The sequence below is a fragment of the Micropterus salmoides genome, unplaced genomic scaffold, assembly GCF_014851395.1.
Source record: "Micropterus salmoides isolate LMB-PRFRI ecotype aquatic unplaced genomic scaffold, ASM1485139v1 Ms_hic_scaffold_4, whole genome shotgun sequence".
NCBI lineage: Eukaryota > Metazoa > Chordata > Actinopteri > Centrarchiformes > Centrarchidae > Micropterus > Micropterus salmoides.
Window position 1 is genome coordinate 18656706 of NW_024043372.1, and position 21459 is coordinate 18678164.

The 21459-nt window shown below is 40.6% G+C and overlaps 1 protein-coding gene across 2 annotated transcripts in view; it reads left to right on the top strand.

The window, feature by feature from the left end:
- foxj3 (forkhead box J3) overlaps positions 1–21459 on the top strand; it is a 120819-nt gene that overhangs the window by 25913 nt on the left and 73447 nt on the right. For both annotated transcript variants that reach the window (XM_038697741.1, XM_038697740.1), the window contains exon 2: positions 12398–12905. In XM_038697741.1, coding sequence (XP_038553669.1) covers positions 12471–12905 — 435 coding nt within the window. In that variant the 5' untranslated portion in view covers positions 12398–12470. The remainder of the gene's footprint in view (positions 1–12397; positions 12906–21459) is intronic.

Below are 21459 nucleotides of genomic sequence, written 5' to 3' on the forward strand. Positions count from 1 at the left end.
AACAACTTTAACACAACATAGCCCACTGATAACACTGTCACATAGATTGCACTGTAAAACATAGACACTCTCACACATTCTGTTAGCAGCGAGGAGGCCCACGGTTGGCGCTCCGCTTGGCTGTGGCCAAGAAAAAGCTGAACAATGTGCTCAGCCGTGTGAGTGGTGAAGCGATAATTGACACATCCTAAAAATGCAAGTAAGGACTGGGTTATTAATGCTTTCTTCCTGGGGGTGGTTTCAGCACAACCATTAAGCCATTAATTGAGAAGGAAGACTGACATTAAAAGCCGTTTCCTTGGCATTGCCGTTACCCAATTTTTGTTTTTAATGAAGATGAGGCTTATGGTAGTTCGCTGCATGATTAATGAACTCACGTGCAATCACAATACTCAGACTCAGCGCTATTTTAGTTTGTGAGATCTAAAAAATAACTCCCCAAGTCCTTTTGCCTCGAGCGCTGGAAAAAGTGAGGAGTCTCCCTTTGACTGAAGGGCAGGTGAGCAGAGTTCCCACCCCTCCCTGTTTATCCCCGTTGCAATCGCTAAGAAAACAAGGGCTTCTCCCACGCTGGATATAAAGCTGTTGATATGGAAGGTATGACCGGGGTTTCGGTCGAGAGTAAAGATGCCAAGGGCTTGTTACCAGGTTACATCACTGTTGTTGTTGTTGTGAGTGCATGTGCCAAATCTTCAGGCATAACAGAGGGAGCACGCTTAGCGATTCCCCTCCCTTTTGCCAAGTTACCATCACACTACAGGAAGATTCTTGTCATAATAAGCGCTCTCTCTTTCTCTGTCTCTGTGTCTCTGCCTCTCTCTTTACACACACCAATGTCTGGGCAGCATTTAATCATCAGTGCTGTAAATATTTATTGTGGTCTGTTTGAATTCTAGTGACATTGTTTTTAATGCAGCATTCATCACGTCTGCAGTTCTGAGAGAGCATATATGGCAGTACAGCCATCATGGGTCTTAATGGTTGTGTCTGTGTAGCTGAGCAGGCACATGCTGTTGGAGTGTTACCCGTGATGGATGCATGACTGCAGTAAAAGGGGATTAATCGCGGAAATTGCAGATAAGTACAGGAGAGCACTGGTCTGGTACCTATCAACAGTCTTGTGTCTGCAAGTGGGAGAGAGAATGTGAGCTGAATAACCTCCTCTTCTCAGAGAGGAAATGGTGACAGTAATGCACAGGTATTTGAAGGGAAGTAGTTCTAGGAAGGCAGCTAGGTGTTCTAGGTAGAAAATAAAATAGGCTAGCTGTGGTGGAGTGTTATATAACAATATGAATGCATTTGTGTCTGTTCGTGTGCAAGTTATGTGTCATTATATCGACACCTGAGATGAAACTGCAAGTGGCAAATCACAGCCCACATAGGAAATTAGGGTAAAAATACTAATGCTAATTAGATGTTCAATACAGTTTCCATACATTTGAGAGAAGTGGCTGTATTCATAATGTATTCCAAGCAAAAATTGTACCAGCCAAGCAAGAATGAATAACAAGAGATATCATTGTGATCACAATATTGGTGTCAGTGTATTTAATACATCACAGAAGTATGTATAATGATATATTACACTTACAGACTCAGGAGTGATGAATGTCTGAATGAATTTGTTTTAGTAAAGAAATGAATCCACCACTGGTGAAAATCTTAGCTCTCATATACTCCAATATTTGGTCGCTGAAAGTGGATCCCGAAGCAGTACAGTTGTTTTTCACTGTGCTTTAAAACTGAACTAGGCCACCTAAAACCTATACATAAGAATAATTTCACTGACTGCGTTTACATGCAGCCAATAACCCGTTCAAAACCGGGATATTAGCAATAACCTGGTCGCGAACGGCCATGTAAACACCGGCAAAAACCCGAATATGCTCATATCCCAGATTTTAAAAACCGGGATATTATAGCTGGGGTACCCCTTTTCTAACCCGAATTTTTGGTCATGTAAACGCGTATCGGCATATCCCCATAGTGATTTGTGTTCTGCGCATGTTCTATTCGCAAGGAATCTTGGTCTTTTGAGTAGAGGAACTTCTTGTATGCGCCAAACCCGCGTGCAGTATACGGAAGTAAACGAGGTAAACATGGCGAGACGCAGCACAGCACTGTACTTCTGGAGCGAGGAGGAAACCAATTTTTTAATTCATGTTGTCAAAAACATGAATATAATGTCTTTTGTTGACGGTAGAAAGTACAGAGATACTGACATTTACAAGAAGGTGACCGAAAAAACCGGAAATGATGCATATTGCGTCTTAAGGTTGTCCGTACGTCCAGACGTTAACCGTGCGTCGCCGTTTACATCGGGGTAGTGCCAATTGATTACAAATTCCATGTATACAGGAGTAACTCTCTCTGCTCACGCATGTAAACGGGTTATCCCGAATGTTTCAGAAACCCGAATAGTGACCTTAACCCGAACATAACCCGAATATTGACAGCATGTAAACGTAGTCATTGAGTGCAAAGTCATGATGAACACATAACACAATCTGACCAAAGTTGTCACCACAAGGGGACAAGTTATCTTGGTAAAAACCATTAATTTAGTTGTTACATTTGTAAAACCCTTTTATTAAATGTTGTATTTAGGTCTTTTACATGAAATCCCATGCATAACAAACATGACATATTAAACACATGTTAGCCCGCATTTGACCATTGTTAACAGACATAAGGTCTTGGGTGAATACAAGGTCAGTGACTGCAGTACCTATATGTCCCCGTGCTGCAATGTTGTTACACAATGGATGTTGCAGACAATCAGGCGTTTACTCAATCCCTAAGGCAATCTTTAAAAGGAAAAGAACAGAACTCAACACCTTCTCCAACCACCAAAATTTCTTTTCTTTTTTTACCTTTCTGTTAGTGTACGGATTAAACAAACAAGACACAACCTTTTATTAGGGCTGCACAATTTAAAAAAACATATCGAATTGCGATTATTTTGACTGCAATTGCGTTATGATTTTTTTCATTGAAGGGAACGATCATTTTACCATAATTATTCTCTTTTTCATTGAAAACATATCTAAATTATTATGGTGTGATTTTTGCAAGGATTGGTACCAAACAGAGATGTTTTCTTTAGTCTGTAGAATAAGATGTATAGGCCAGGAAATATGTGCAGCATGACAATATTCAATTTAAAATGGTATTTTGACACACATTTAGCCTTTAACAAATATTGCACCTCCTACGATTTGAAATTGCAGTAGCACATATTGCGATTTTGATTAATTGTTCAGCCCTACCTTTTATATGTGGGCTTTAGAGTGGTTAGTATGCACATTTCCTTTTGTTTGAGAGAGAGCCAGACTTGCTGTTTTCCCCATACCTCCATTTTGTATGCTAAGCTAGGCTAATGGCCTCCTGGTTCTAGCTCCCTACAGAGACATGAGAGTGGTATCTAGCAAATAATCATATTTCTCAAGTGGAGAAGTATTCCTTTAATCGCCTTTTTAAAGAGGGTTAAATAATGTTTTAGTCATGTTTAAGCATGTTTCCACTAAAGAAGAGGGGGTAATGTGACTGAGAGTACCAGTAACCTCTAATATCTGTTGAGGCGAAAAGCCTTTGTGTTGTCCTCAGTGATTGCTGTAGTGAGCACTGGCACCGCAAAGAATGCCCCCTTTCAAAGGTCTTCACGCTTTCAGGTCGAACAGCGTCAGACCTGCGTAAAACGCTGGTCATGAGCAGGGTCGTGGAACCATGTCAAATAAGCCATGTTTACTCATTCACACCAGTGACAAACATTGATTTTATCCACCCTAATACCCATTCTCACACCAAAGTAAGCCCTTCATCTGATTTAGTCTTTTCAGCCTTTGCTAGCAGTTGGTTACTCTGCTCTCATCCCTGCATGTCCTGGTCCTATACACACTCCGCTTACAGGTAAACTGATATGTATTTAGTTAGTCAAACACAGTACAAATAAATTTTGTCAGGTTTATTGACTTTACATTATTAAACAGAAGATGAAGCAGGTGAAAGCATTAAGTGTGCGTGCTGTCTGTTGCGGTTAGCCTTCTTATCCTTGACTAACATTTCCTGTGGATTGTGTTGTCATGTCTTTAAACACTGCTCCCTACCTGGAATGGGTGCCAAGCCTGATGTTTGTTGTTGACTAAGAAGACTTCTAGTGTAATTCAAATAGTAAAAGCAATTTTATTCACATTTATGTTTTACCTACTTCCCTTTAGTGGGCCTCCTCTACTTCTGCTTTAGCCAGTAGTTCCCTCTGTTTTGAAGTATGTCATGCTAAACATGACAAATGTGTTAGTTTCATTCATTAAAGTGGAAGCTGCATGTGACAAGTAAAATGAGCTTATTGTAGTATATTCTATATTTTGTGGGTATTGAAGCTCAAATCTTGAAACCAGTGGTGTGAAGATGTTTCTTTTCACTAATCACACTATTCGTTATTGTTGTTTTTACACATTTGAAACATGAGGCATTGTAGCCAAAAAAACGACACCAAATATTCAGTATGAATGCGGGTTACTGTAAGATGTGACGGTTTATAATATTTGTAGTGATTTTAGCTCTTTCAGGTATGACGTAATAACATTTTCAAATTTTGATGTGCTGGATGTCAAAGCGTCATAAAACATGACAGGACATCAGCAGAGTTTTGCTTTCGGCTATATGCACAATTTTTTTCCAAGGAGATATTCGCACATCCACCTAACTCAGATGCAGGTGTGTTGGAAAGTATCACTTAAGTCTTAAGAAAAGAAGATCCTGCATTCTGCTCTTGTTCAGCATCATAATATGTTGATTATTAATATTATTTATTGTTTAATGTTTAGGTCCCTCTGGACCTTCATCAAGAGGGTGTTCTGTATAACTATTAGAGGTGGGAGAAATAATCGATTCTTGGATGCATCGCGATGCGGACGTGGGAGATTATGAATCGATTAACAAATGTCTAAAAATCTATTATTTAAAGCTAATTGATAACGTAATGTTGACGGAACGCAAAAGGCGGAACTCGCGCAAGTGCAGCGCCGGACCGTCTGTGAAGCGCACACAACAGCCTGTATTCGGCATACCACCGCTGCGGAATGAATAACCACCCTACTAAAATGTCACACAATCATTAATATCAGTGCGCAAGTGATGATTTTAACTCGCACACTGCAAGCATGGCGACGCTCGGCAGCTCTCTACGTATCCTGTGTGTGAGACCGAGCGAGTAAGAGAGAGCGAGCGGCAGAAGTCACGGTGAAAGTTAGCGGAGAAATACATTAGCAGTAACATTAGCGTCCTTGCGTCTTGTGAAATGCACAAAAAATATTTATTTATGTAAGGTTCGCTAAATTATGTCATTAATAGCTAACCTATTAGTCAAGGGTTGAAAACATCAGGCACAAGCTTAGACTAAACTGGTGTACAGCTCTGTCCTGTGTACATACATGTAGGCTTTATCCTGATGATAATTATTTTTCAATTTTCAGAGGAGCCTGACAACTGGTTGTTAATGAAATGAGGGACCATGAAGCTGAGGTTTATAGAGTAAATTAGGGATGCAAACTAGTCCTTTTAAGCTGAAAAGGAGATGTTTCTTTTGGATTTTAATGCGCAACTTAAAAGCTTAGTAATTATCCAGGGATCCTGCATAGGAAAAAATGATGCATCAAGATGCATCTATAATCATTTTATAATCGAATCGCAGCCCTCTGTATCCTAATCGAATCCTGAGGTGCCCAGAGATTCCCACCCCTAATAACTATATAGACCAGGGGTATTCAATTAGATTTCAAAGAGGTCCAGTTAGAGAAAATTTCCTGAAGCAAAGGTCCGGAACATCAAAACGACGAACTTGCGTTATCATTCAGTACTATAACCTATAGTTGTATCAACACATGTTTTTAGTCAACAACGGACTGTGAAATCAAATAATATTTCAGTCAGTTTTCACATCAAACTGGAAGGATAATAAATAATAACTATTCAAATAATAAATTCTAAATTTAAGTAAACTAAACTAAAGTGCCTAATTTTTAGAAAAAATGTAATAAAAAGTGTAGCTTGAAGTGATGAAGTGTAGTCTTAACCAATTTTATAATAACACTCAACACATCATAACAAATGAACAGCTGTAATGCCTCCTCTTCTCTTTCATTTCCTCTTACAGAGCTACCACTTTCCTACTTTCTGTTGTTCAGTGAGAAACGTGAGCTCCAGCTAGCATATTGGAGATCTATGAGATATTCTGGTTTTGAACTGCCCGTGGGAGGAATGTACATGTAAAAATCTGTACATTCTTGATTAAAAGTCATGTGAAATCTCTTTCCCCTTTCGTCTCGTCAATTCGTGTGTTTCCAAAACGTCTCTGGTGAATCTCGCGGACTCGACTCGCAAGCATCGGTATGCACAGATTTGATTGGCTGAGCAGCGTCACATGAGACAATTGGAGCACATGGGATTGGTATGTGAGTTTCCTGGTCCTCTAAACCAGTACAGTAAATGCTAGAAAAGCTGCGCGGGTTAAAATAGAAACGCTCTGTCACGAGGTAGTAAGTCTCAATAATAAATGGGCTGTAGGTCGGCGGTCCGGAGAGGACGGCGGCTGAGTCCGGATCCGGACCGCGGTCCGCCTATTAGTGACCTCTGATATAGACTATAACATAATTTTGATAAAACCAAAATTGGGCATGTTAACTAAGATGGATTACCTACCTCAGCAGGTGTCGGGACTTTGCAAGGTGATTTTCATACTGTACTGTAGAATGTAGGAAAAAACATTCAGCATCTTGGAACAACTCAGTGTGCTCAGCAGTATTAGAAGTGTAATGTTACGTCATCTGGCCTTGCAAACTTTTAACTTGGACGCAGGTGAAAATGGGATTAGAGAAATAGTATTTGCAGCACAGAAACTCTGTAGTTTTACCATTTATTTTTGTTTCATTTTGTTATTACTTTGTGAGACAGCTCATATGGATTTACTTTTATCTTTGCTAATAGTGCCGCTAAAAGTGAGCTTCTTTGCTATAAGAGGAGCCAGTGAACACTTTTGCAGCTGGAGAAAGTGAAAAGATCTGTATGTGAGCATAAAATCCAGGTGAAAATCAGTTTTAAACTGATTTTTTGCCATTTAATGGAAATCAGTGGAAGTGAAGAAAGAAAATGAAAACACATCACTTTAAATCGGTTAAACTATGTAAAACTGTGTTACATGTAACATATAGCATTAGATTGTAAGGAGCTTATCGTTGGTTGAATTACTGTACCTCAGCACTCAGTGAAATACAGATACTTCAGATTGTCCTAGAAAGGTTGAAAAGGCTTCAGTCCCAATCACTGTCTCGTTCCATAGTTTAATTGAAGCAGACAAATAAATAAAGTCAGTACATCTGTGTACTATATTTAGGGACGATGATGTTTGGTTACTGCTGGACGATAGATTATTCACAGTCAAATAGCAAACGCAACGAAACAATAACTAATATGTGGAACAGTATATTTACCATCAAGTTCTTTTTGCTGTAAGAAGTTGTAAAACCAGTACCCATCTCTAACTGTAGGGAAAGCAAATGACATGAAAAAAAGATACCATACCATAGCATTTACATAGAGGACGACACAGATGTAGCATTAACCCCTGATGTTGTTAACAGCTAACAAAAAAGTGACTAAACCCACAAATCACAAAAAATAACATGCCTTGTGTATACTACATTCAGGCGTAGGTAGGTAGATTTATTTTGTCACAATATAACAGGTTATATAGTGAAATTGAGTTGGTAACTCCCTTCTGCTACATAGCAGACAATAAACATTAATATAGAAGCAATTATTTACCATTTGGAAATATTGTACCTAATGATGTTGTTTTGTCTTGTTACTTGTTAGATCAGGCTATTTGACCCAGTCTTGACTAGGTCTCACTTGATTGTAAAAAATGATTTGAGCCCACCTGTGATTGACTGACTGAAAACATCATGTAGCAGCTTCTCATGTTAGCCAGCGCTAATGGTCGCTAACTTTCACTGGCTAAAATAACGATTGTCGCCCCGTTGAAGCAACAAAAAAATAAACTTGACCGGGAGCACAAGTACTGGTTGAGGTATACTGACCTCATTACAGATATGTTCCAGACACATACACATTTATAAAACGTCCATACTTTCTAAATTAGAATTAAAATGAAATGGGTGGTCATTGTATAAAATGTTGACAGTTAAGTGCCATTCATCAACAATATCACACTTGAAATATTAATTTCATCCTGGGCCATGCATTGTTAGGGGTACTAAAATTTTTAAGTGCTTGTTAAGTACATACATCAATTTTGCAATAGCAGAGATGGGGAACAGATCTGATTTTATGACGCAGTTGCTGACTTGCATCTCAGTACGCATTTGCCTAATGTTGACGTAATCTGCTATGTTGTGTTGAGTAATCCCTGGTCGTTACTCAGCTTGTTGCCTCATTGGAGATTGTTGAATAAAAGGATGCCTGGCACATGTATAATAACCATGCTGTCAGTTTGATTGAGCCACTTCAGACTTAGTAGCTGAGACACAAAACACAATCACTGATTTGCTGTCAGTGCTCTGTTGGCAGCTGGAACGTTGATAAGTCCTGTCAAGAAGTTGGTAAATTAAGATGTTTCAAAAACGCTGTCAGTTTCTCATTCAGAACTAAATCTGCCATTAATCCCTGGAGGATAAAGAAACTCTGAGTATTGAATAGAGAATGAATTTGACCATCCATTTCTCTCTCTCATCCTTCGAAAATACTCTCAGTGCTCCATTCGAAAAACAAATTAAAGTTGAGAGAGAGAGAAGTTTTTTTGGCGCCGGCAGCAACAGAACCCCATTTTCCTAGAGCCAGATCAAAGTGGCTCCATGTGTGTGGCCTCATAATCATAGCGCCTGGACTCTAAGACCTTTCGGATGCAGACCCTGTTGCCACTTTCTGCTCTCTGCCAGGCTTGATGCCAGCATCGTAGTGCCCATCACCCCCTCCCCTACTGCTTCATCTCCCTTGGCTTTTCCACTCCTCCTCTTTCCCTCCTCCTCAGTACTCCTCTTCCTACCCCCAGACCCGTGAACATACTCAGACAGTCCTCCCTAAGGTGGCAGCAGGCCAGGGCTTGTCCCTGCTCTGACTGTCCCACAGGCTGGCAGCGTAATGAAAGCAGCAAGGGGGCCGACTTACTGCCTGCCTGTGTTGCGCTTCATCATTCTTGCCACAGCCCAAGGTTCTCTAATTAAGACACTGACTTGGCCCTGCAGATTATGTAGCAGCTGGATCATTAGCGTAGAGGGTCAAATGGCATGCGTCTCCGTGTAGCGGGTGGAGCCCCTTTCATCAACCTCTGTCTGTCAGCTCACCTTCGGTGGCCACCAGAAGGCCCTGTCTTCCTCTTCTCTATCCCCATTCATACTGAGCATTTGGTAACAATGAATACATTTACATCCAGACCAGCATGAATGAACTTAAATAGATCATTACGCTGAGGTACACCAACCTAAATCTAATGCAATCCAGTTTAACAGACACTCAGATGAGGGATTTAAATGTCTGGTCATTCTGGTAAGTTTGTAGTCCAGTTTAATTATATTGTAAGGCTGCAACTAAATATTTTCATTAAAGATTAATCTGCCAGTTTTCTGAACTAATCATTAATTGTTTAGTCTATGTAATGGCAAAGATTTGAGAAGTGCGCCCTGCAGAGTTGCTCAGATCCCAAGGTGATGTCTTCAAATGTCTTGTCTTGTCTAGATATCTAAGACATTTAGATAGATAAATGTCTTAGATATATATTAGAGAAAAAGCTGCAAATCTTCACTTTAAAATGATTTGAAACACTTAATCAAGTATCCAGCTCTATTGTATAACAATATATTTAAATGTTTAGCAACATCTTTTAAAAGGTGTGACACATCCAGTCAACAAAATAAAATAATTAATAGTTAAAATAATTTGTGGTGTCAGTCTATAAGCAAAAACGAGAAGCATATTTCTGTAACTACTGGATTTTGTTAAGGTTTCACAAGTTGACTCAGGGTTGCGTAGATTCAAATGAGTGATTTTGTTTCCTGTATTGTGCTTGCAATATGTCCAACTAAGAAGTGTATTAAAAGTGCGGCGGAGTTTAAACTGCTAACGACTGAATTCACCTGAGATCAGTCAAACATAACGTATTTAGGCCCATTGAGTAGGGCTGCAGATATTCAAATTCATACTTATAAATATCAGGCTGCCATTCAAAGAGGAAAAATACTGTCAGTATCAGCTTGTGAGTCACCTTTGTTTCAGTTACAGGGTGGAGATGTGTTGTGTATGATTTGTTTGTCTTTTCGTTGATGAGGAACTGTTCTCCACCATTAGGCTGACTCACCTGTTGGTAGTCAGTCAGCAAGTGTGCTCATCTATCAGTCTGATCATGACTACAGCGGTTGGGAGAGGTTCTTCAAAGCCTTCGGTGTTTTCATCATCAAGCTCTCCAATATGTGAACAAACATGAAGGAAGAATAAAAAAAGCACAGTCAAAAGTAAATATCCAGCTCTTTTCCAAGTGAACAGATTAAAGTGAGATTCAACCCCAAAATCTGTCTTGAGTATCAAAAGGCTTGAAAGGTGGCCGTAAGCATTTGTTTCTGTCAGTTACTTTAGATTTCAAAGATGACAAGTATTCACAGTGGGAATAAAGTATCAAAACATCCATAAGAACTCGCCAGTCCACCTTCACAGCCAGTATGTTCCAAACATTCATGATTTGGCCAAAATATGACTAAATACGCTGCCTTGTGCACTTAAAGCTTTTTCAGACCTTTGGTATTACTTTTTTCCATAAACGCATGGTTACTGACGTGAATTCAAGGTGACCACAACCGCAATCAAATAGATAAAAATGTAAATGCATTTTGCTTTGAACAAAATTTACAGTGCCTTATGAAACCCAACACTGACTGTAAGAAAAGATTTAAGACCACTGCTCCACTCCATTAATGATCTCCCCCAACTGGATTTGGTTTTTCCCTTCTCAGAATTCTGTTTGGATGTTTTAGAAATGCCTTCATCATCTGACTCCGCCGGTCTACACTGATAGAGGATATTGAATTGGCGGCTGGGCACCAGCTAACCCCCGCTGTGAGAGATCAATTAAAAGGGACGACCAAAAACTGCTTGTGACCAACTGCCGCCAAAGCAGTTTGCCCAATTTAGGAATTTCTAACTATTCCTGCTGCATCTCAAATGGACAGCAGAGGTCCATAAAATAGTTTTTAGTTCCTCACCCCCTTTTTTGCTCACTAACGAAGTAAGATAGATAAAGATAAAACAAATCTGAGATTTCAAATATTCCATGCAAGCTATCTGCTAATTAGTTATTTCAGCTATAAAGCATTTTGAAAAAGTAACATGTTGTGATAAAGACAAAGATTACAGCCATGAAAAGATCTGGAGTTAATGTCATTTTGATCAATCATATTTAGCCAAAATGTTTCAGATTAATCTCAATGTATTAATCTAAAAAAATTGATTCAATTATAATAATTGATTATAATTAAACATTGCACACAAATGATACTAGATACAGTATTTTGACCTCTTGAGTGCCATCAAGACTGTATTCATTCCCAGCCTGACAGCCTGAGTGCACACTCCAACTCACACACAAAAAGGCACACTTGTGCAAGCATGTTTAGTCAAGAGAAAAAATCCCACAAGTTGGTGAGGATTTCTCGTTCTCCCGCCTGCTCTGCCCCCCCCCCCCCCCCCCCCCTGTCTTTTTTCAACCCCACAGATGCCTGTGTTCACCTATGTTTGTAACTTTAGGCCTTTCTACTCTGCCCCTCTATTTTAAGACGTGTAGGGCAGTGTGCCGAGAGGGACAGAGAGACAGGCTGTTGTGGGCTGCACTCTGCACAGCACGGCTGACACACACAGGGCTGAGGACAGACGAGGCTGGCTTGTTTACGGCAGAGGCTCCGTTTTGGGGGAGGAAGGGGGAGGTGGCAGGCAAGCTGGCAGCCAGGGAAGAAAGAGAGGGGGTTTACTACCCTCAAGAGAGTCGGAATTCCTCCTGAGCCATTCCCCCATTTGGCTGGCAGTTGTGAAAACAATTGCTTGGCATTTACTCTCTCTCTACAGATGGAGTCCCAGCTATGAGTCAGCTTTGAGAGCAGCAAGTGGTGGAGAAAGTGGTGGGCTTGTGATCTCCTGCACAGCGAATATAAGCATACTTTACAGAGAAACGTGGTTTTTGATGTTGGGCAAACTGCTCAGAGTTGCTTTCTCGCTTGCATTTCTATTCGTTCTTTACAGTACAGCTGATATGCATATCTTTTTCTCTACAATGTTTAGCTGCTCCTTGTAACAAAGAATAGTTGACTAATAAGGGCACGTCTATTTCCTGTTTCTCCAGAGTTGACCTACAGAAGACGTCATGCTGATGCCTTGAGCTGAGGGAGACTTGATCCTCAACCTGTCAGTCGTCTATGTTTGTTATTCCACACCTGGTCCACTCTCCGTCAGTCACCGAGCACCAACAGCAACCACCACCACCACCTCCACCTGTTCCCCACCCCCGTACTGCCCGGCCTGCCGTCACCATGACGTCGGAGCTGGAGAGCAGCCTGACCTCCATGGATTGGCTTCCTCAGCTTACCATGCAGGCAGCCATCCGCAAGGCGGACGCCCAGAATGCCCACGGGCCTGGCATGGGCAAGAAGAGTACCCTACTGGATCCTAACACCACGTTGGACCAGGAGGAGGTGCAGCAACACAAGGACGGCAAGCCGCCCTACAGCTACGCCAGTCTCATCACGTTTGCCATCAACAGCTCGCCAAAGAAGAAGATGACACTGAGTGAGATCTACCAGTGGATCTGTGATAACTTTCCCTACTACAGGGAGGCGGGCAGTGGCTGGAAGGTGAGAGAAAGAGGCATCTGGCCTTTATTTTAAGCCGATATAGCAGGTGTAAACGTTCATTACCATCATGATGCTTATAGAGTTGCTTTTTGGTTATAGTGTGACTTCTAACTTTAACTGACACACTCACTGGTTGTCCTTTTGTTTTTTTGGCAGTAGCAGACCATACAGTGACTTAAATCATTTTTTTCACTGGTGGAAATTCTTCTTTGAACTCACATTTTGTAGTAAGCTGTGGACAGAATTTTGTAGAACAGTTAAAATTGATATTCCTTGACTTAAATAATTGTTTTGTGGTCGCCAGGCATCTTAAACAAAGTGAGATGCCATTGGTAATCACCATTGTCACTTCTGAGAAAGCTTAGAGAGAAACTATGAGTGTGCCAAATCACACTAAGTGCCTTACTCCTCCGAATGAAAAATGGTGCAGCCCTGAGAGAACCATATGAAGTGTAAACCCTGGATTAATATTCAGAGAAGTGGCCCCTATCTGTGCGAACACAGACTAAATAGCCCATTCATGGGTGGTATTATTCATTGCAGATGCCTTGATAGGAGAAGGCCATTATGCAGAAGGAGAGAGCCAGTGCTGTGTCATCATCTCAAGGAGCCCATGATATACCGAGATGAAGCTATGCTGATTGCCTTTTAAAGGGCCCAGATGGAAATTGATATTAGAATGAGTTTTCCAATCAGTCGACGTTTATTGGAAATAGAATCTTAGGCACTGCTTTATTGCAGTCAGACAAGATGTATGAAGCCCATTTCCTGGGGCGACAAGATCTGGCTGGTTTACAAGCTGCATTGAGGTGTGTGTGTGTGTGTGTGTGTGAGATGAGAAAGCATGTGTTGTTGTAAATGCGTTGATTGTAGCTTTTGTGGTGAGGCCTTTTGTACGGAAATGAATTGTTTTATTTTGTATCTTTTTGTTTCCTGTCTTACCTTCATCATCCCTTATTTAGTTGTCAGCGACATAGCAGTGTATATGCTGTCAGTCTGCATGTGTTCGTGCATTGAGTTACAGGCATTTTCACTCAACACAGAGCTCTCCTCTGGGTTTTATATACCGCCTACCTTCTCTGGCATTGAATTTAACCATTCATTGCAAACTAACAATTTAGAGGTTGGTACAAGGTTGCAGCAGTTCAGGTTGTTAACAAATCTGGTTGCAGAGCATGAAGCACTCAATGGTCAGTTTGTATGTACTTTAATAAAAACAGTTAATATTTCTTTGTGTCCAGGGAGCAGCAATGAGTAAATCATAAGTTAGGTGAGTTGAAGTCGACTTGGTGAAGTCTTAAGCACGTCCACAGACTTTATTGTTTCGGAAATATGAGGGTGTGACTGACTAGCCCAACTAAAATAACTGAAATATACAACCTTTAGTTGACACTTTTATCCGATGCACTTGAATGCAAACACTTTTTATACATTTTTAGAGTGGATGGCCTCAAACTGTTTCTGCTGGCAAGGTTGAAGCTTTGCTCTACCCACTAACTTACAGTTCCACTGTTGATGCAGCAGCAGAAAGGACTTCATGATATTAATTTACCACAGCCTGGCTAATGTGTGTGGCTGTGCTTTTGGTTCTTTTGTTGTCAAATGTGGCTTTATCATGAAATCAGGTGCTGATTTCAGGAATTCCCATGGTCAGTAGGGATGTTGTGCAATTAAAACCTTGTTTTGAATGCCTAAAATGAATAAATAACAGTCAAGATTTGGAAATGTCATGAAATCCTAATTGTCGTTATGTAAATTAAAATGTATAATATCAAGGGAGCAATTTTGGCATTTTAGATGCATTTTTTTGTCTGTCTACAGCTAACCGGCCAATGGGTTCAATCCTCTTAGGGATTAACTAACCAAGGCAAATGTCCAATATTGGAAGTAAGCATGCAGTTTCAAGCAGTGTTAGATCATGGAAGATGTTTTTCTTTAATTTGACAACTTTACGCCATCAAGCAAAACTGATGTTAGTGCAGGGTTGTGAGTTGTAGGTCACAGCAAACACATTTTAAATATTGCATCATATGTAATATTACAGTAGAACAAATTTGGTATTAAGTGGTTGCAGAAAGGTTTTGAAATTAAGTGTGGTAATTCAGTTACTGAAAAGGGTTACGTGCGTTATATACATTGCACTTTATTCCACTCAGATGATCATGCACTATCAGTACTGCTTCCCAGTGAGTTCTGAGTACATAATGCGTATTATTCAATATATTTATCCATTAATTACATCTGTCAAAGCTCTTATGTTCTTGTTTTTGTTTTCAGTGGACCGACAGGCCCTTGGATTATGGAACTATTGATTAGAGATTATTTGTGAAGTCTACCATTTCATTGTTGTTGTTTTGTATCCACAGAGACAAAACTAACAGAAATAGATAAAATGAAAGGAGTTTCTTTTCAGTGTCAGGTGTGATGTAGATTTGACACAACTGGAGTGATGTCTTCGGTATAGGAGCAAGTTGTAGAATTAGTCATCGCTGATGGAGATTGACGCAAGTTTCTAGTTTAGTAAAGGCTTGCATAGATCAACAGATTCTGGCCTAAATGTGGGCTGCAACTGTAGAAATACCCCTCACATTTATAAGTGTGAAAAACCACATCACTCTAACCAGGATGCTGTACAGCACAGGAAACACTGAAAAAGCGGTTTGAAGATGTGCTCATAGGATGGAGCCTGCGTCACAATCTTTTTCTCAGTTCTTGTTAATGGGGTGTTTTCCCTGCCATAGTTTTTTTTCTGAGAATCTGATAGAATGTATCTAGAGTATGTAGAAAATATTTTCATTGCATAAAACATTTGAATGAAATCCAATTGTGCTGTTTCCGTGCCCGGGGCATTTGAACAAGCTCCGTAAGCCTCAGGTTTGTTCCTAACGTTTTTGTGCTGAGAGAATTTTCACAACGCATCAGACAAATGATATTTTCATTGAAGCCTGTGGAAAAGCTGGGGAAGGTTTCTCTCCCGATCATCAGAAGGTGACTGGGAGCTTGTACTGTCGTGTCGGTTTTTTGGCTTTAAAACCCTCAGAAATGAGTCTTTTGGAAAGTAGCATGCACACCTATTTGAAATTGCAGAATTCTGTAATATGCATGCAGTAGTAACGTTTCCCTGTACTGTGACTATTACTATGACTATGACATTAATCCACCTATAGTGTGACTGACTGTGCATGTTTGTGCGTAATTAGTCTGAGGCAAGCATGCCTGGGTGGGGTGAATGTAGGTCGGATGTAGTCATCGATCCTCTGTTCCCCTGGAGATGTCAGATGCAGGAATTTTGGACTCAATGCACGCATGCGTCTGTTCTGTATGATAATGCAAGCTGTGCCGGCGAGATGAGACCAGGCTAATCTGGGCACCAGCAACTTATTTAGTCATCTCAATAGAACTCCATTAGCCTGCGCTTTTAAAAAACATATCAATAAGTGCTGTCAATAAAAACAGATAATTCATCAAGGTCAGAAAATGTGAACGCTGCCTTCGAGAGTGCAGAATATGTGCTTGACATCTATGAGCAAGCCATTAGATGGTGCTTTTCTTAACACCCTGTCCAGCTCGCTGAGGTATGCCTTTTCATATTTTGCAGGTTTGTCTAAGCAGCCTTTTTTTCATGATTTGGCTCTACACTGTAGCTTCCGTGTCCGTCTGTTCCTTTTTATGGCAAGTATGACTTTTTGAGAATCTGCCAGATTCCTTAAGGATATTTCATATACTAGGACTCCTAAACACATATTTCCATAGGCTTTTGCTTGAAGCATTTTTCTATAATGCAGATATAGTATACTGTTGTGTGATTTTTCTGTGTCCTCTTGGTCATAATTCATATCTGTTGCTCAGTCTCTTCCATTATAAAGCCATTACGGGCAATGTAAGCTGGCCCAGATGAGTCCTGAGATTAAAAGGTAAATGGGAACTATCCTCTCCCACTTCAAGGTCAGAAGAATGTCTTTCTGCCCGTTGTGAGTGCAAAGATGAGACTGTTTAATACTTCAAGTATTTAAGAGCATATATGTTGGAAGTTTTATAAATTCAAAGAAAATTATTTGTAATTGAATGAATGGAATAGAAACTGAATTTAGTTTTCAAGTCTGTTGTCACAGCTTCTCAAATCTGCTTCGTCTCTTCACGGATGCTGTCTTGTGTGTCATGAATGGCAAATCAGCGTTCTCTCACTTTCGCTACAACTGTTTGTGGGACAATTGTTGCATAAATGATTTGCAGACGCGTGGCTTCACGAGGGGGTATTCCCCATGTCAGCCGCTACCTGCGTGCATCATGATGGACAGTCTGGTAGAAGACTAGTGGAACAGTCTGAACAAACCATAGATGTGTGTCAAGTAACCTGTGACTGTGTTCAGCCAGAGACAGAGTGACAGTGCGTGCAGTTTCTTTTCTGGTATGTTTTCTGTTTTAAAAAAAAAAAAAGGTCAGGAACAGTATTGAATAGAGACTCCACATACACTCTCAAATGTTGACTTCCATGCTCATCTCAAACCTTCTCCCAGCTCCTTGTAGGCTCACTTCAGGCAAGTGTGTAAATTCCCCTTTGCATTTCTTCCAGGTGAAGAATGCCAAAGAAAATCTGGAGCAATTCTCAACCAGTTTAAAAATGCTTGAAATGTTTCCTCTTGAACTTTAACTGTTGAGGAGATTGTTGCTACTGGCATGTTGTTGTTTTTTTTATTTTATCCTTTCCACACCTGTGTTTAGGAGAGAAAATTAGCTGCTAGAGAACGCTGGCTACTGTTGATTGCCTAACAAACATTGAATCTCCCAGTACATTTTCGCTGAGGTCCATAGCTCTTACATGATCTTGTTAAGAGGGAAATATAGCTTTGGTGTGTAAACCGTCCAGTGTGCATAGATGGTGCACAGGACTGCCTTCTGCAGGGGCCCTGGACCTTGCTTTGATCTCATTATAAAATGCAAATACACAGTACCCTAAACAGATCAAAGGTTCAACTTCCCATTGGATCTGAGGATTAATAATAGCAGCCTGAAGCACTTTTCTATTTTTTAAGAAGCTAAGATTTGGGTAGCTACTGGTCCTCCAGGACATTATTTACTCTGGAGATAATGTTCCTTGCGTCTGACTGGTGACTAGCCACAGCTCGGAAAATCCCTGCTCCTGTTGCTTATTTGAATAAGATTGGTCAGGTATGAGAATTTGTGCTTCCTGCCCATATCTCCCACCTCAAGCTTAGGTTTGCAGGGCTTGAAATCTGAAAGTGTAAAATTGCTTCGGTGCTAGACTCTCTGAAACCTTCATCTACTTTCTTAGCCTGTATCATCATTACACCGTAAAGCAAGCATTTACATTTTAAGCACTTTGCTGATACTGAATTTTTCAGGAGCACTGATACATAATTAGCGTGCTACTCTGTTCCTTTTGTAACCCTTGCACCAACCACAAGTCCAAAATGATCCTTTTCGTAAAGTTCATAAATTCCTCTTTTTCAATCCAGTGTCATATGAACCTTGGCTTGGATGTAGTCGGATGAGGTGATTTTTAGCACTTTTGTCTCATCCTGGATTCCTTCTTAATTGTAGAGGCTGCAAAAGTGGCTGCGTGCTGGCCCAATGCTGACTTTGTCAGGTGGTGGGAGTGGTAGTGATTCACTCGGCAGCCAGTTTGATCCTGCTGTGAGGCGGGTTCCCATGTCAGGAAGCTCCAGCCTGGCCACCCGCCCACCAGCCTCACCTTGCACCCGCCTACCGGCGCCCCACCGCTCACGCTCTGGCCCTTAAGAGTGGGCGGGGAGAGCAGGCTGGCAGGCCTTGGCACAGATGCATTTTGGCAGGAGCTGCTGTCCCCACACTCCGCTGAGTGAAGTGCTGACTGCAGTGCAGAACATAAAAGGCCTGAGGCTTCTATCGCTTCCTCTTGTGGCCTGCAGGCCTGTGTAGAGATGTTGGCTCCAATTTTACTTGAAACTGTAGTTGTCTCTTTGACAGTCACGGCCATGGCCTCACAGTTCATATATCTATATCTTTATATATATATGTTTAGCTGAATTGACTTTAAATAGTCATTAACCCCTAAAAGCTCCCTCCCATCTGCTTTATTTTTGCTCAATTAGATGTGATGCAGCAGCTAGTTGTAAAAGCTGTTCACCATGGTCATCAATTGATTCAGTGAACTTCCTCCTCTGTGATAATGAGATCTGTTGAAGTCAATACCTGACTCACAGGCTGGGACACACCACTTATACCGCCACCTTTTTTTCCCCTTCTTTCTAAGAATCATTTATAATATAGATAACGGTGGACAATGATGGGCTGTTGATCCCTGCTAAGAATTTGTCTTTGTCATAGCTCCAGGCCTTTTGAAAAAACTGTTAATCAGTTTGTATTGTTGAGGCATGCTCTTCAGTAAGTAATTATGTAGAAATATGAGACGCGAAGGCTGTAGGATCTCTGTCAGTGTAGTCAAGTCTGTTGGTTAGCTAGTTTTTCTCTTGTCCTCTAGTTAGTTTGGGCTCTGCTTTTGTCTCCATTGGGTTGGGGTTTGCACATGAGAACTAAAGAGTAGACTGAAGTATTTAGCTGACTGGCATTAGTGAGGCCCATACTACTCTTTAATAACTGGGGAAGGGGTCAGAAACTGTATTTCTATGTCTTTTCCAGCTGCCTATTTATGTGGTGTCTGAGATCATCACCTCCAGTAGGCCGTGCCCTTGCTTTGTCGCAGATCTGTAGCCTGAAACGCAGTTGGGCAAGAAAATCAACCCCGGTGTCACAGTTAAAGTTATGAACTGCAAGGAATCTGAAGCACATTTCAAAACAACTCATAACTGGAAAAATCATTAGCTGCTTCTTAGATTCTTCAGAGGGGAAGATGACGCGGAGCTGCTCAGAAACTCTTTAGTCATCGTTCCGTGGCTAGAAAGATTTAGACAAATAAAAACAGCACTTTGCTTTCCCCGTATTTTAACTTTTCTCAGTGAGTGGCCTATTGCCCTCTATCATTTTTCTACTTGGTTGGCTGTCGCCTTTGCGTAATGCAACATACAGTAAGAGTTTGATATTGCTGCAAATCTTTGGGAATATTGCCACTGCATCATGGATTTTCTGAAAAGGATTTAGGAAAGTGTTCATCCTTTTTGAAAGACTGTCTGTTTGGAGTGTTGTTAGGGTGAAGATTAAAAGCCCAAACAGTAATTTTGACCAAATGACCAACTAAATCACAGGGACATTGCATTTTCTGTTTTGCATTTTTATTCCTTAACTGATTATTATAATTTTGAAATGGGCATCAGCAGACTTAGATATTGTTGTCATCTATTGTTAGTACCTTATTAAAAGTTAATTTAAAATAGGTTTGCTCTTTTGAACATCTTCCCCAACTGGAGAAACAACCAAGTCATCAGATCCGAAATAATTATTCAGACTTACCACTTAAATTACTGCTCGTGACTCCAGGTAACCACCGTATGAATACAAAGTAAACATGTTCATGGTCATAAAAAGTGGGCTAACTTAGCTAACAGGTTAGTAAATGTAAGTATGTATGTACTAAAAGGGTACAGTACACACATGCTAGAGTGACAGGGGCAGTCATCACTAAATCTTTATTGCCTCAGCTATTTGTTTTAAGATAATGAATGTTTTGTTTCTTTGATAACTGTCCATGTTGTAACTGACGGTGATAATGCCCCTCTGGTGTGCTGAAACATGAAAACAGTACACTCAGTGTTTTGTGCTGTGGAACTATTCAACATGTCTATTATTTCCCTGTGATCTTTTACAAGGAAATAGTTAGCAAAACTAGCAAAACTTGTATTCTCAATATCGACTGCTGTTCTATGTAAATGTGCTTAACTTGCGCTAACTTTACGCATCATGACACAGTCAGAGCATCTGAGGTACATTAGTTCAGTGATTGGTTAGGGTAAAATCAAATCAAAACCTCTGAGAAACTGCTAATAAGAAGGCAATGTCAGACTATACTAAGTATGGAGAAGTACCACAACCACTCAGTCTGAATATCAGGCTCCCTTTGTTTACAATGGGATCAAAGATGAAGCCTTTTCACATATAGCCTCGTGTATGTGCACTTATTTCTGCCCTGACAAAGAGGCAGAGAAAGGAGGGGGGGGTACGCTGATGTATTATGCATGCTATAAATAGAGCACAGTCCTTGGAATCTGCCTTTAACACTGATTCTGCCCTGTTAAATCCATCTTAGCTGTGTTAGACTGGCTACTGCTGCCACTGGCTCTGTCTCTGTTTCAAGTAAACAAGGTGTGATTTAATTTTCAGAAATACCTTTTAGTATGAATGTGCTTGATTGATCTTTTATTTATTTATTTTTATTTCTCCTGGTCTTTTTCTAAATGTAATTAAAACGTAATTAAGGTAGCCTGCTCTCCCTGAAGAACTGTTGCCTCCTGTGAAGCGTGTAGCTAATTTATCTGCCAGCACTGTAGTGCACACAGCGTTTCCTTTTTGGAAATGAAAGGGAAACAGGCTGCAGGACTCATTAGCCGAGGCTGGAGAAGGATCTTTTAAAAAATCTACAGCAACCTGGGAATGCTGATAG